The sequence below is a fragment of the Daldinia loculata genome (assembly GCF_022478755.1).
Source record: "Daldinia loculata strain CBS 113971 unplaced genomic scaffold F4817scaffold_14, whole genome shotgun sequence".
Taxonomy (NCBI): Eukaryota; Fungi; Ascomycota; class Sordariomycetes; order Xylariales; family Hypoxylaceae; genus Daldinia; species Daldinia loculata.
The window spans coordinates 468,861-481,509 of NW_026054868.1; the positions used below are offsets into that span (position 1 = coordinate 468,861).

At 47.2% G+C, this 12,649-nt stretch overlaps 3 protein-coding genes across 3 annotated transcripts; all 3 read left to right on the plus strand.

The window, feature by feature from the left end:
• The first annotated feature begins 3,002 nt into the window (after positions 1-3,002).
• F4817DRAFT_51559 (uncharacterized protein) lies at positions 3,003-3,630 on the plus strand. Its single transcript, XM_049307573.1, has one exon. The coding sequence runs from the start codon at positions 3,169-3,171 to the stop codon at positions 3,547-3,549; it is 381 nt and encodes a 126-aa protein (XP_049160774.1). The 5' UTR covers positions 3,003-3,168; the 3' UTR covers positions 3,550-3,630.
• A 1,670-nt stretch (positions 3,631-5,300) lies between these two features.
• On the plus strand, positions 5,301-6,612 carry F4817DRAFT_51569 (uncharacterized protein). The gene is made up of 3 exons (XM_049307574.1): positions 5,301-5,688; positions 5,750-6,291; positions 6,350-6,612. The coding sequence occupies exons 1-3, from the start codon at positions 5,502-5,504 to the stop codon at positions 6,467-6,469; spliced, it is 849 nt and encodes a 282-aa protein (XP_049160775.1). The 5' UTR covers positions 5,301-5,501; the 3' UTR covers positions 6,470-6,612.
• Positions 6,613-7,317: 705 nt separating this feature from the next.
• F4817DRAFT_332694 (NADH:ubiquinone oxidoreductase complex I intermediate-associated protein 30) lies at positions 7,318-9,350 on the plus strand. Its single transcript, XM_049302676.1, has 3 exons — positions 7,318-8,083; positions 8,161-8,610; positions 8,676-9,350. Exons 1-3 carry the CDS (start codon positions 8,046-8,048, stop codon positions 8,761-8,763), a joined length of 576 nt encoding a protein of 191 aa, XP_049160776.1. The 5' UTR covers positions 7,318-8,045; the 3' UTR covers positions 8,764-9,350.
• The last annotated feature ends 3,299 nt before the right edge of the window (positions 9,351-12,649 follow it).

The following is a 12,649-nucleotide window of genomic DNA, read 5'->3' on the forward strand; positions in this document are numbered from 1 at the left end:
AGGTACTTGGACAATGTACACGGTGTATTTTTATTTATAAAACTGTGCGATAATGTTCTAAACCATGCTGCGGATATATAACAAATAGTTACACGGCATATAAATGATAGTCTTGGCCGGACGTAGGGCTTTTCGCTTAGTTTTAAGTCCGCATTCCATAATACATACCATAGTACGGATCCGTATGCTACAAAAAAATGCGACCCTGCCTATCAACGTCCTTCCCATCCACGTTTCCCGCGCAGGAGCAAGCTTAGCTTGCCGGGAATCAGGGTTCTGTCCGTATTCCTGATTAACATCGCCGTATAATTGCGGCCCACTAACGAAATAGCTGCAATGGTCCTAGGACTTGGGTGTTTTAGAATTCAGCCCATACACCATCTAATTTGTAAATTCTTTTATGATGGTAAAGTAGGCAAGATGGAAAGCACAGGGGTTTATGCATATGTGAGCCTTTTAATTCTCTCACTATGATACTTGAATTTCATGCCACGCGACGGGACATGGATTGTATGTATGCTGCCTGCTTTAGGATTTGTCCTCTAAGCCACTAACGTGCGTGCATCAGCACATCTACTACGTACGTACCTTGGGGGGAATAAACATGGGGGCCGTTTTGTTGAGATCCTATCAACTCTCTAGCCATGGGATCATCTCAAACGGGACTTCGATCATAATTTGCGAAAGAACTACCTCTAACGTATGTCGCCTCGGTAGAATTCGAAATAGCGTAGGCCAGAGTCTAGACGGTCTTAACAAGTTGCTCCAATGAGGTTGTTCGCGCCATGTAACTATCAAAGATAATAAAGCTTGACCACGCCCTTCGTGCTAATATATTGCTAATATATCATATACGCCGGACTTATTATCCACTTACTAGCTGCAATTGGCTTTTCCTAGTAATCAACGTGGACGCCCCCTATCGCGCTATGGATGCTCATTTCGCATTCCGCCACCCTACTGATGAACAGCTCCTCAACTCTGGGGGAGACGCGTGGTGTCGATCCTAAGATGTGGGTTCTAAAGCGGGGGAATAGACTTATTCCCGGAGATTTCGGGCGCTTGGATGGTCTAATCGCGCGAGTTAGCGGTATGTAGGCACATAGGGCTGTCTAACATATTTCCTTATTCGGTTAAGCCGCTTGTCCTACGATAGTCGGTGCTCATATGTATTAAGATTGTCAGCCAGTCGCATGAAGCACTCCTCTATCTGTAACTACGGCCCCGAATATTAAAGGGGGGTGTTTTTGTTCGGCTATTGAGATAAGGAGCTCAGCTACATTAGTAGGATCGCCGTCTAGACGAGAATTATCTCTCGCGGCCGAAATCTAGAACTCCAGTAGCCTAGCTGCTATTTCTTAACGACAACGATGCGGAAATAAACTTAGGTCAGGTAGCCATATCCGTCTAAGATAGTACGCCACCCCTGAGTTAGGTAGATGACCGACATCTGCGGGAGAATTCAACTGTCCCAAAACGGGTGGAAGTAGTCTAGATTGGATCTCACATGGCGTTCTTCGTTGAGATCCTTGGTAACGGCTGTGACCTGAGGCCGGCTCCTGATTTGTCCTCCTGTCAACGTTGCTATTACATGTGCTATTACATGTATGCGGGACGCACATTGTACATGTACGTGTCGCCGCTGTAAAGAACCTCCGCAGAGGAATGGTTCTTGGCAAGTGAGAACCTTAAAACACCTTTGCACGTTGACGAGCCCGAGATAGTGGGTGGCTTATGTTGTGCCGCTGCCTGTGGGAAGGGTACCTACCTAGGGTAAGCAATACCCACGTAAATTTGCCGGCTCCATGGAACTCCAAGCTTCTCGCGTCAGCACCCAACATGATTAGGGGGAGAAATAGCAAGTGAGAAGCTCCCGGAGGATACAAGTCATACACCCCCCTGCTATTGCGAATTCGACTCCGTTGGTGGTACAATTCGAATTGTAGCCTCTATGGAAGACCTAGCGTTGAGTCAATATCATCCAATATATGCAATATATGTTGGTACAAGAACCAGAAAAAAAACATAAAAATCTTTCAGAATAGAGAAGAGTAGGTGTCTAAAACCCGGTCACGCGTACATCTAGCTTTATCGACGACTATGGCTTGAAAAAAAAACCTACGTGTATATTTTTAGACGCATGAAAAAATCATTCGCCCTCGTGGTGATATGATAGCGGAATAAAACGGTTACTATTCACAAGGAAAGGCTGAGCATTGGCTGGCGCCAGCGCTGTGGCTGGCTACAGAAATACATCGGTCTTATTGGATCTTTGCCGAATTCTATGTTAAATGATTCCAAGGGGCACATGAGATGAGTTTAAGGGGTAAAATAGAAGCTGAAAAGGAAAAGACCTTAGCTGCTAGAATTGACATGTATAATGTAGTCTTGTGTGTATTCGAGGGTTGGCGACGTTTTATACATCGGTAGAAAACGAGGTCGTCTAAGCCATGTGGTACATGCATGCATCATCCGTGGACTCTGGGTGGACGAGGCTGAGAAAGCAAGAGGAAGAAGATATTTTCATTGGTGGACTTATTCTCATATCTGCTGTAGGAAAAATCGAATATTTTCTAAAGATATATGTAACTACTGAGGTATTAGGCCAAACCTCTTAAGACTCCTTCGCTATTCCGTCTATGACATTATTGTTGCTCACACCCTTTCGGGCTGTCCGGTCTCTCCGGGTGTAAGTACATATAGAGCACCGTGCGTGGCAGAGCAGAAACAACTCTTAAACAATACACACCGATGGCATTTATTTAAGTCACGAGTAGATGGCTCCTTATTTTGGAATTTTCACCTCTTTACCTGGTCTGTCCAGGTGACGGATTAAATGATTTGTCAACATGAGGTTTGTGGGGTACGCGATCTACCTACCGAAAAATCCTACAGGAGAAAACGGTAGAAGCTTTTAATAAATAAATAAAAGGTCCTACTTTCTTAAGGGGGGCGAATTGACTGCCGGATCATGGCTGAATCCTTTTCTCCCACGAAGTTACGGTATATCGGGCTTACCTTTTTATCAGCTTGCTTCTAGATAATGACTGGACGCACGCGAAATTATTTTAAATAAGTCCTGGAAACAGAACATTTCGAGAAGTTTTGACCAGCAGCCCTAAGAGGCGGCAATTGGTAACCAATGAAAAGTCGAGAAATGGCTTTGTAATGGGCCGGGCTAAAAATAGAATCTTTATGAAGCACGTGCGAATCAGATGGCGGTCCTTTTTTTTTTTTTCTCTTGTCCACCTTTTTTTTATGTTGACAAGTCGGACAGCAAGGAGAGGCCAAGACAGAAGACTAAAATCCAACCCCTTTACCGCGTATTACTTTACCGCTTTACGTAAAGATGTCTTACGCATGTTTCTTCTGGCATTCCCAGATCTAATCGCTTGGCGTCATTCCGAAGAGACGAGAGAGTTTCCGAGGAGGCTTCCGTGTTGTCTAAGCCCCCCCTTCCATGCATCCTTCTCGAAGGACTCGAAGGGCTGGACATTGTATGTACGTGTCATTGGTACTTTGAAATCACTAGCTACTGTATGTCCTTAGCGCGTTCCCTTGGTTGGAGAATTTTACGGATGCTTCGTATCCCTATCTAGGACTTCTCTTTTCCCGCGTGCACGATTCGATAACTACGGGGTTTAGCCTATCTTTTCTGCCGACTTGCCTAGCAGTCCTGACGCTCAGCTTTTAAACTAAGGCACCCAGCCTTACAGGTTCCTTGTAGTTTGTTCCTTAGTAAAAATGGCGGTAGTGGTAGTGATAGTGGTAGTGGTGTCAGAGTCTCTATGCATGGATTCTAAGTCATGTGCTCTAGCAATGCCTTCGCTTATCATTTCTGTGACCAGAAATTCTGCGCGCTGTATATCTACCAAAGATGTCGGATAGTTTTTCGAATTTGGATTATTGCCCAGCGCCGTCGCCTTGCGTGCGGCTATTAGATGACACATATTCCAATACCGAAGTCCAATACCGAAGTAGCAAGGTCTGGTCTTGAAGTAGTAATGTCTGTCGAGCGAAGGGCGAGCGTTGAGCGATAGCCACGGGTTTAGGACTTATTCCATGCAAATCTCCCTACGAGTGGTCAAGGTACGCAACGAAACTCCAGAAACGTGCTGGGCTGCGACATGATCCAGAAAAAAGGACCCTGTCTTGCCCTGCCCTGTTGAGCCCTGTTAAGCCCTGCTCACTCCCCAAAAAGCTAGCTTCCCGATTCCCGCTTCCCGCTTCCCTTTAGTTGAGAGGTGATAAGAGAATAGCCTTGCAAGTAACCGTTCATTCTGCTTTCTGTATTGAAAAATTTAATTCATTGGATTCTCTTAATCTATAGGAGTGGCCATGTCCGCCATATTATTTTAGAACTCAACCTTAGAGGTTTAAGAGTTTAAGGAGTGTCTTCTCCACAACGGCTAGTTTGGCTCGTAAGATCCATCGTCAACTGCTGAATATACACTAGCGAATAGCCTAATAGCGCCGATATCTTAAAGAGCCAGCCCTACGAGTCGGCGGGTTGCGGTAGGTGTGGAGAATTAAAAGCCATCGCTGCTTTTACTCAAGCGCGCGGGACGCGAGATACTTGTGTTAGGTACTTTTGTGCGCTTTGTCCTAGGTAGCAAAATTCGGGCAAAATTAGGGAACTCCACCATGCTTTTACTTACATAGAAATACTGCGTATATGCATATCGTAAAGCCCAGGAGCGCTGCGCAAAACCCCTGCGACCATGCAGATAGGGTTGTTGCTAACTACTAGGTACAGCCGCTACTTCTATTTTATATATATAATCATAGAGGTACCGAGGTATTTATCTATGTATATTTTATAAACTACCTATGTACATAGGTACATACATACCCCAAGCCCTTTCTTATCCAAACCCCTCCAAACCCCTCCCCCCTGACCTGAACCCTTGTTCACTCGTGCGAGTATTGTCTTTACCGTACTCCAGCCCATGGATCGCCCGCTACTTCTTCCTTCAGATTGAGGCGCTGCTCTGCCCTCCTCGCACTGGCCCCAGATGCAAGCTACAACACCCCCCCCAACTTCCAGGCAAGGTTGTATTGAAAGGGCGGACGCACAATCAGGTGCATTCGCAATCATATGCCTGTCTAAGCTGGACCCATGTTCATGGGAAGTACGTAGCTACGTATATACAAATATACGTATCTACGTACACAGACACATGTAAATGTACCTTCTGCGCTCTCAGGTACTCAGGTTGCTGAGGCCTTGTCATAGAAGCATGGGGGGGCTGCAATCCTCCATCTCGAAGGCGGCTTCCATGGACCATGGCTGAAAGGGCTACTTCTATATATTTGATTCCTTCCTCCCGCTTCAGAAAGTTCATATGTCCCACCATCTCGGTTCGACAGCAACTTAGTTCTGAAGTAATCACATCGAACCACCGTCGACGTTTAACCGTCTCATCTCACTATATATCTATCACTTGCTCGATATCGTCATAGCAATATCAAGTCGACCACTGATAGATACACCCTCAACAATGTCAATGTACGCCATGTCGCAACATCAATACTCATATCCACCCGCGCCGGCGCCGAGACAGTACTCGGCACACGGGACCAGCAGTGCTTTCTCCAGTTCAGCCAACCCTGATGAGGATTGGACCAAGATATCGGACCTTGCCGAACGCAGGAGGATACAGAACCGAATTGCCCAGCGCAACTACCGTAGGTTGCGACCAGCTTTAATCCTTTTACCAGTAACCGAGTAACCTAACAGTTTCTCTAGGCAAGAAGCTCAAGAGGCGTCTGGAAGACCTCGAGAGGCGCGCCGGTACCTCGGACGATGCATCTTCTCCCACGGGGAGTGACAAGCAGTCGCAGTCCGGTAACACGCGGAATACCAAGAAGACGAGTTCCTCTAAGGTGCAGAAGCCTACCGCAGCTCCGCATAAGACCGTACAGCCTCAATTCACACCTCCGATGAACCATGACGACGATATAATATTTAGCCAGTCGTATGACGACCGAGAGCGGTCTCACACGCCACCGTTTATGCCCTACTCGGCATATCCTCCTCCCGACGAGATGGTTCTACCCCCGTATAACTCGGCTCAGCCTTACCATCACCCAATTACAACCGGCGAAGGCTATCCCAGCTACATAGCTACGAATGTTCCCTGCACGCTTCCTCCCATGACACACTTCAATGATGCTATCAAGAGGGAAGCGACATATCCAGAAGAAACCATGTCTCCGTACATGAACTACGGCTTCGTACCAGGGATGAATGTCCACGACCAAAATTCGTACGACCACTCCAACCCTCATGTGAGTCCTGTGCGCGCTTACTCCCGCCGAGAACCTCGTAGCTGATCGGTGTTGCTAGACTCCACCGCTTTCACACTCGTACGAACACTCGGCGAACTGTTCAGAGTCCGGTTATGACTACCCGACAACACCTCTCTCAATGCCAGGGTCTCCCGGCCTCGGGCAACATCGCTCATAGCTCATAGCTGGCTAGGGTGTTGAGGTATGATAGGACACGAATGCACGGCCGAGAATAGGGACTTTGGAGGGACGGATTATGTTTTATCTCGGACATGGCGGGGCGAGATATCTTACATGGAAGACGAAGGGCTCGTCTCCGTGGTGCATATTGTTGGTTTAGGGATATCCAGGTGCAGCGCGGTGTTATTTGACGGGATTTTGATATGACCTTAGATGATACATACAAAGGGCTCTCCCGAGCTGAGCGAGAATATTAGCGAATGGAACAAGGATTGGCACGAATATGTCCAGTTTACTGTTTGGGGAATGCAAATATTTCATCATCCTTATGGCATTTCAATGCCTCCGTTACTTAGTAGATGGAGCTTCTAGCTTCGCGCTCGGAATACTAGCAAAAATCGAAGTTAATTTTACCTCTCAATTCTACTTGCGACAGACTGTAAACAAGAAGCCTCGTGAATCGACTAAATGGATGAGACTGACAATGAATGGTATGGGAGTGGTACCGAATTATCGAATAGACGCGGCGAATCTGGCCGATCCTTTTTCTCACGTCGCATCCGCCCAGATAATGCGCGGTACAGTTACCACTTGGCTACGACCATCCTTCATCCCCCATCCCCCATCCCCCTCATCGGTCGTGCGACGTAATCGTACAGCTCGTGACCCGAGCAGGGAGTTAGCTCCGAGAGCTTTACGCGAGTTTCGAGTTTCGAGTTCTCGCGCATTGCTACGTCTGCGGTTTTTCTCGGGCCCGGTTTCCGTCACGTGCTAATTCCTTTTGTCGTCTACTCGTTGAAAATGGAAGCTTGATGTTGATAGAAGTTGAATATTGCAATGCTACCTGACTTTAGTTTATTTTTTTTGCAATAAGCAACGTTAGTACATTGACCTAACATGGTTATGTAATCTTACGCTATTAATTAACTCTATACTCTATAAGGTGGGTATTCGCAAACATTATTTATATTAAGTACTGGTTACGTGTACTACTTAAGTTAAGTAAGGTATATAGAGTTTACGTGTGCATCTTTATATCTACATACCTACCTTTTAAACTGCATAAAGTAGTGTCTTTTTATATTATATTTTTTTCATTTACATCCGCACTCATTCCAGCTTTGACATGCAAACACACCGCAAACGGCTTCTCCACCACCGAAGAAAACCAAGGGGAAAAAAAGAAATGATACTAGATACGCTATATACGCTACGTGAAGTGCAAACCTTGCTGCATTGGTATAACCACTACCCAGATCCAGATTAGGTTATGAGACAAGTCCCCCTAAGCTCAAGACTACGTGTGTGCACTGACCTCGTTCCTGAGCCTCAATGCAATGACCGATCTTCACCGTTTGACTTCACGTCTCCATTCCAAGACTGCTGCCGTTGCGACTTGACTGTTGAAAGCTCTGGGTTCGGTCTGACAACGTTGAAAGCAAACTAATCTTTGGCCGCTGGGTTAGGTAAGGGAGGATCGCTCGGGACTTATATATATATCTCTCTCTATATACCTAAGGTATAATATATATAAACGCCAAGAAAAGGGAAGGAGAAAGAGAAATCTGATAGCTATGGGCGAACCTAAATTTTACCTCTTTGGCGGGTATAAGTAAGTCACGGCCCTTCGAAGCCATAAATACCGTATATCCTTTGCCCCTTCTCACATCATACTGACACTCACCAAAGGCTATGGAACGAGCACGCCTGGTGCCCATCCGACGACCAGGTCCGCGGTGGCGAGAGCCATAGCCTCTTTGTATGCTCTGCTGATTCGACCGTGGCCACGTTCAGCGGGGAATTGGATATCACTGCCCTTGGAGGCGCCGGTTTTGCCTCGCAGCGGACTATCGACCCCCAGTCTTGGGACCTGCTCGACTACCAGGGGCTGAGCGTCGGCGTAGCCAAGAGCGACGGGAAGAAGTACACGCTTGTTCTCAAGGACGATATACCGTCTCATCGCGAGGATGGCAGGGAGGAGAGTACTGTCAGCTGGGAGTACGACTTTGTGCCCGGCGACGAGTCAGAAGTGACAGCCTCCTGGGACGACTTTAAGCCCACGTATCGAGGACAGCCGAAACCGGATGCTGCCCCTTTGCGTTTGGATCATATCAAACGGATAAGCATTATGATGCGAAGGTTTGTCCTGTGTCCATACACCGTTTTTTTTCTTATCTCGCATCGCTAAAAACCTCTCCCGGCAGCTTCTTTGGCGAACAGGAAGGTCCCTTCAGGCTTGATCTCAACTATATCGCAGCTATTAGTGCCGAGGCAAACCCGGAGGCTAATTGAGGCATGACCTCTACTTTGGAGTTTGAATTACGAAGAGCGAAGCCAGGTGAGAGGTTGGTTTAGTGTACTGCTCACCTCAGGGGGTCTAGGTAGATATCCAGATAAAATAACGATGCATGCTAACCTACCTGAGAAATATGATGAGTCGGTCTGTGTTGACGTGGAACCGTTCCTTGAGCATTGTTAATATGAAACATAACCCCTAATGGTTAGGTACATCTCTGGGACCCCAGTGGGAATCACTTCTTCGAGTCCTTCACGATGGTTAAGGTGCTTAGTCTAAGCCAGATCCAGGCGCACAATAAGCCAGATCATTGTTCGTCTTGGAATTATTGTCCAGTCTAGAAGACCCTTTCCTTAGACCATACTTAGTCATGAACGAGCAGCAGGAAACAAAGTCCCACCAATCCAAAACCACGAGTGAGTGTGGTCAACTGATGTTTATGCTATTATTCATCGTGAGTTTTAAACCCTAGTAAGCCGAACCCCATTGTGCGCTCGCTGGAAGAACGGTGTCGAGTTCCGTCCCGTGGATACGCATATTAACGGCATATACTTGAACAGTTATAGCTGCAGAATTCCCTACCTTTTCGGCAGACAGGATAGTGTGGGGTGTGCTGCCTTACGGATATATTTGTATATTTTGTCAGCGGACCTTTTCGATACCGCTGATTCGTCTAGTGTCTGACGTGCTCTCCTCATAGGCTAGCTACAGAATTGATAAAATGACGCCTTGGATTTTTCTATGACCCCAAATAGTCCGCAGATCTCAGGAGAAAGTCGGGATGACCTGAGCCCTACGCTTGAACCCCATTTCGGTAAGGAGAGCCCTTCTCAGTCTAGATCCTGCAGGTGTCCGCATGAAGATAATGTGCGCGCCCGGCGACAGGGCCCGCTGTGAGTGGCGACGGCCGTATAACCTCGACGCCCCGGCCGTTGACATATAATTCTTTAGCACTGCTGCTGTAACACGGCATATTGGAAACCGGCGACTTGGGGAACTGTTGAATGCATGTCTTGCGTCTGGAGAACCGTCATATGACACTTAAGCCTTAAGAGGGTTGATATTCCCGTGTCGACCTCCTAGTTCCTGTTGATAATGTCTCTGGTAGCCGTTCCGTCGAGCTATCCCTTATTCCCGGTGTCTCTATTCTATCTACCTTATTATCACGCCGCAACTAGGCGTCTACTGACATCTAGTATAATCTACGGGTCTAGGTGGGAATGCTATGCCAATTAGCTGGGGCGGCGCCGTCGCCGGTAGATACCCAACGTTAGGTGCAGACTGTTGGGCTGACCAGGAACGGAAGCTTGCTCGCTTTGAGCAAAGCCTGGTCCACACGGGTTGCCACACACGCACGTCTACATGCATACCTACCTGCACCAAGGGTACATAGCTAAGGTTCTTACCGTGTCAAATCCACATGGAAAGTGACAACTGAGCTGTGGGCCGTTCTGCTGGGGTCAAGAGGTTCGTCGAGATGGAGGTGGCCGATCGAGCAAGCCGCATTAACTAGCTAGTCCTTCTACGAGCAAACTATCAATACCGAGAGCACTATTCGAGGCATATCCATCTAGACTCCCAGTCGTTTCCCACCGCGGATGGAGAATGTGTACGTATATTCCCGTAAGTACCTGCTGGCGAATGCGAGGTCTCGAACCTTCGGCATGAGTCTTCCGGTCATGCATGCTATGAACGGAGAGAGTGGACATAGAATATACGTACGGTACATACCGCCTACTCACTTACGACTGTGCTTCGTCGATACTCATAGAATTGGGGCCGAGATTGCGTCTATCCAACCAGCATTGACGTGGTCAAGCAGGTGAAGAAAAAGGGGGTTAAAAAGGAAAAAGGGAAAAGAGAAAAGGCTATCACTAGGGGGTTAGTACTCAACCCTTGCAACACTCTCACCTGGAACCGGCTTCGTCAGTTTTGGAATTTGGCGGGCCAGCTCCCTGGGTCCGGCTTACGCGCGAAGTACAGTATTAGATAAGATAGATCTGCTTTTTCCTCGAACCTATCCTGTCCATGGTTCAACCACCTAATCCATGTTCCATGTCGATACAGAAGGTGCTGAGTAAGACCATGGGAAACCTCGTGTCCCCCACGCGTATATGTATACATTAGTATATACATACTATGCAACCCCCTTCGCCTCGTTAGGTGAGTAGATTTGTGAGTTTTGCGAGAGGGGGGGTACGCCGAAAGAGCATAAAACAGATGAACTATCTCAGGCCACAGGTAGACAGGTCGAGGCGATCTACACACCTGGGTAATTAGGTACCTACTCTCATAGGCATCCAGACGGTTACAAAGTGTCACTCGAATACCGGAAAGGGGTTCCGAGTAGCCTTTTAACGGCTGTTCGCAGCAGCGCACGGGGCTCGAATACAGCTGATTCCACGTTCCGGATCACCGGGATGTCAGCAATGCCTACATATATAAATTAAGAACGTTTCCCGGACAGTTCTGGCCGCAGACCCCGGCCTCTGCATATGGATAGCTACCTAGGGCAACATACCTAGGTAGTCTTGGCCCTGTACATATACGGATTACCTACAGTATGTACCGCGGTCCTGAGACGAAAATGGATGAGCAGGACGCTAACGTACCTTGGTAGCAGTGAAGCGGATATATGCCTGCCCGTCTAGCTCCCGAGGCCATGAGAGGGTTTCCTTCGTGGCCGCCGATCAAGATGGAGCGGCTCGTATACCCGGAGCGATTATTACAATCACATGCGGAAGTAGACGGTAAAATATATTAAAACACCAATCCATCTCCAAAGTCGATGGGCCGCCTCTATATATATGAGACACATGACTAGAAGGCTGTTGAGGAGTCGGTAGCTTGCACTGGGAATATGTTTGGGTAGGATTGTTGAAATAGTGCTATTATACCTAGTCAGAAGAATTGGCGGCTTTTACATGCTTCCCGAAAGACTTGTTGAACCCACGTGGGATATACTACACTAAAATCAAGATTCTCACTCACTGCCTGAGTAGGAAAGTTCAGTCCGAGTTTGGACTGTCAGCACTTGAAATGGCACGCTGTAATGAGCTAGCTACATACGTAGCCTCTTCTATCACTAACGACACAACAGGCAGAGATCAGCCTTTCTCCCCAACAGGATATGCGTAGCTTTAAGTTAATTATGCCATGAAGTTTTTGCTCTTATAATGGAGCATCTGTCTTAACATATGCTAAGTGAGGATCGAAAGCATCTAAGCTTAGGCTGCAGACGAAGCCTGAGAATACTGCATTTGCTAGGAACGGAGATATACACATATAATACAGTTGGCAGCTCTCGCATGCATTATATACTATTTTGGTATTTGTTGCGCTTTAAAAAGGCGTCTTAGACGCATAAGTAAAAGCTGTTAAAGCCTTTTCTGTCCTTTCTCTACCATCTCCAAAGAGCGCCGATATTTGTCCCTTCTGTCCATTTTACCATTAAAGACCGTAAGTATATTTCCGCTTTTCCCAGAACGCCCCTAAGCTTTTGAGGCCGAACCATGCCCCTCATGAATTGCACCGATCCCGCACATGATGACAAAACAACCTAATGATATATATAATGAAGTAGTGATGTTAGTATAGTATGTAAGTGACAATGGCCACCTCTGGTCAATAATCATCAACATCATCAATGCATGACTTCCGCTGCTCGAACCAAGATAGACTTTCATAGGGATAAGCTTTCTTGGGACTATCGCTAGAATAGGTAGAAAATGAAATGGGTTGGCGCAAGACTCTACGCAACGTCCAAGTCGATAGCGGCGGGCTTTTGCCCGGCTACGACATCCGTGTCGGTTGAGAAGTAGGCTGATACGTTATGGTCGTCCTCGCTTTCGCTCACTGCAATCCGAGTTAGTTGCTTTAGAT

Excerpts from the sequence above, each read along its gene's own strand:
- F4817DRAFT_51559 (XM_049307573.1), top strand. The coding sequence starts at position 3,169 with ATGGGCCGGGCTAAAAATAGAATCTTTATGAAGCACGTGCGAATCAGA.
- F4817DRAFT_51569 (XM_049307574.1), top strand. The coding sequence starts at position 5,502 with ATGTCAATGTACGCCATGTCGCAACATCAATACTCATATCCACCCGCG. Across the intron at positions 5,689-5,749 it reads AATTGCCCAGCGCAACTACC|GCAAGAAGCTCAAGAGGCGT; the intron begins GTAGGTTGCGAC and ends CAGTTTCTCTAG. Across the intron at positions 6,292-6,349 it reads ACGACCACTCCAACCCTCAT|ACTCCACCGCTTTCACACTC; the intron begins GTGAGTCCTGTG and ends CGGTGTTGCTAG.
- F4817DRAFT_332694 (XM_049302676.1), top strand. The coding sequence starts at position 8,046 with ATGGGCGAACCTAAATTTTACCTCTTTGGCGGGTATAA. Across the intron at positions 8,084-8,160 it reads TACCTCTTTGGCGGGTATAA|GCTATGGAACGAGCACGCCT; the intron begins GTAAGTCACGGC and ends CACTCACCAAAG. Across the intron at positions 8,611-8,675 it reads ATAAGCATTATGATGCGAAG|CTTCTTTGGCGAACAGGAAG; the intron begins GTTTGTCCTGTG and ends CTCTCCCGGCAG.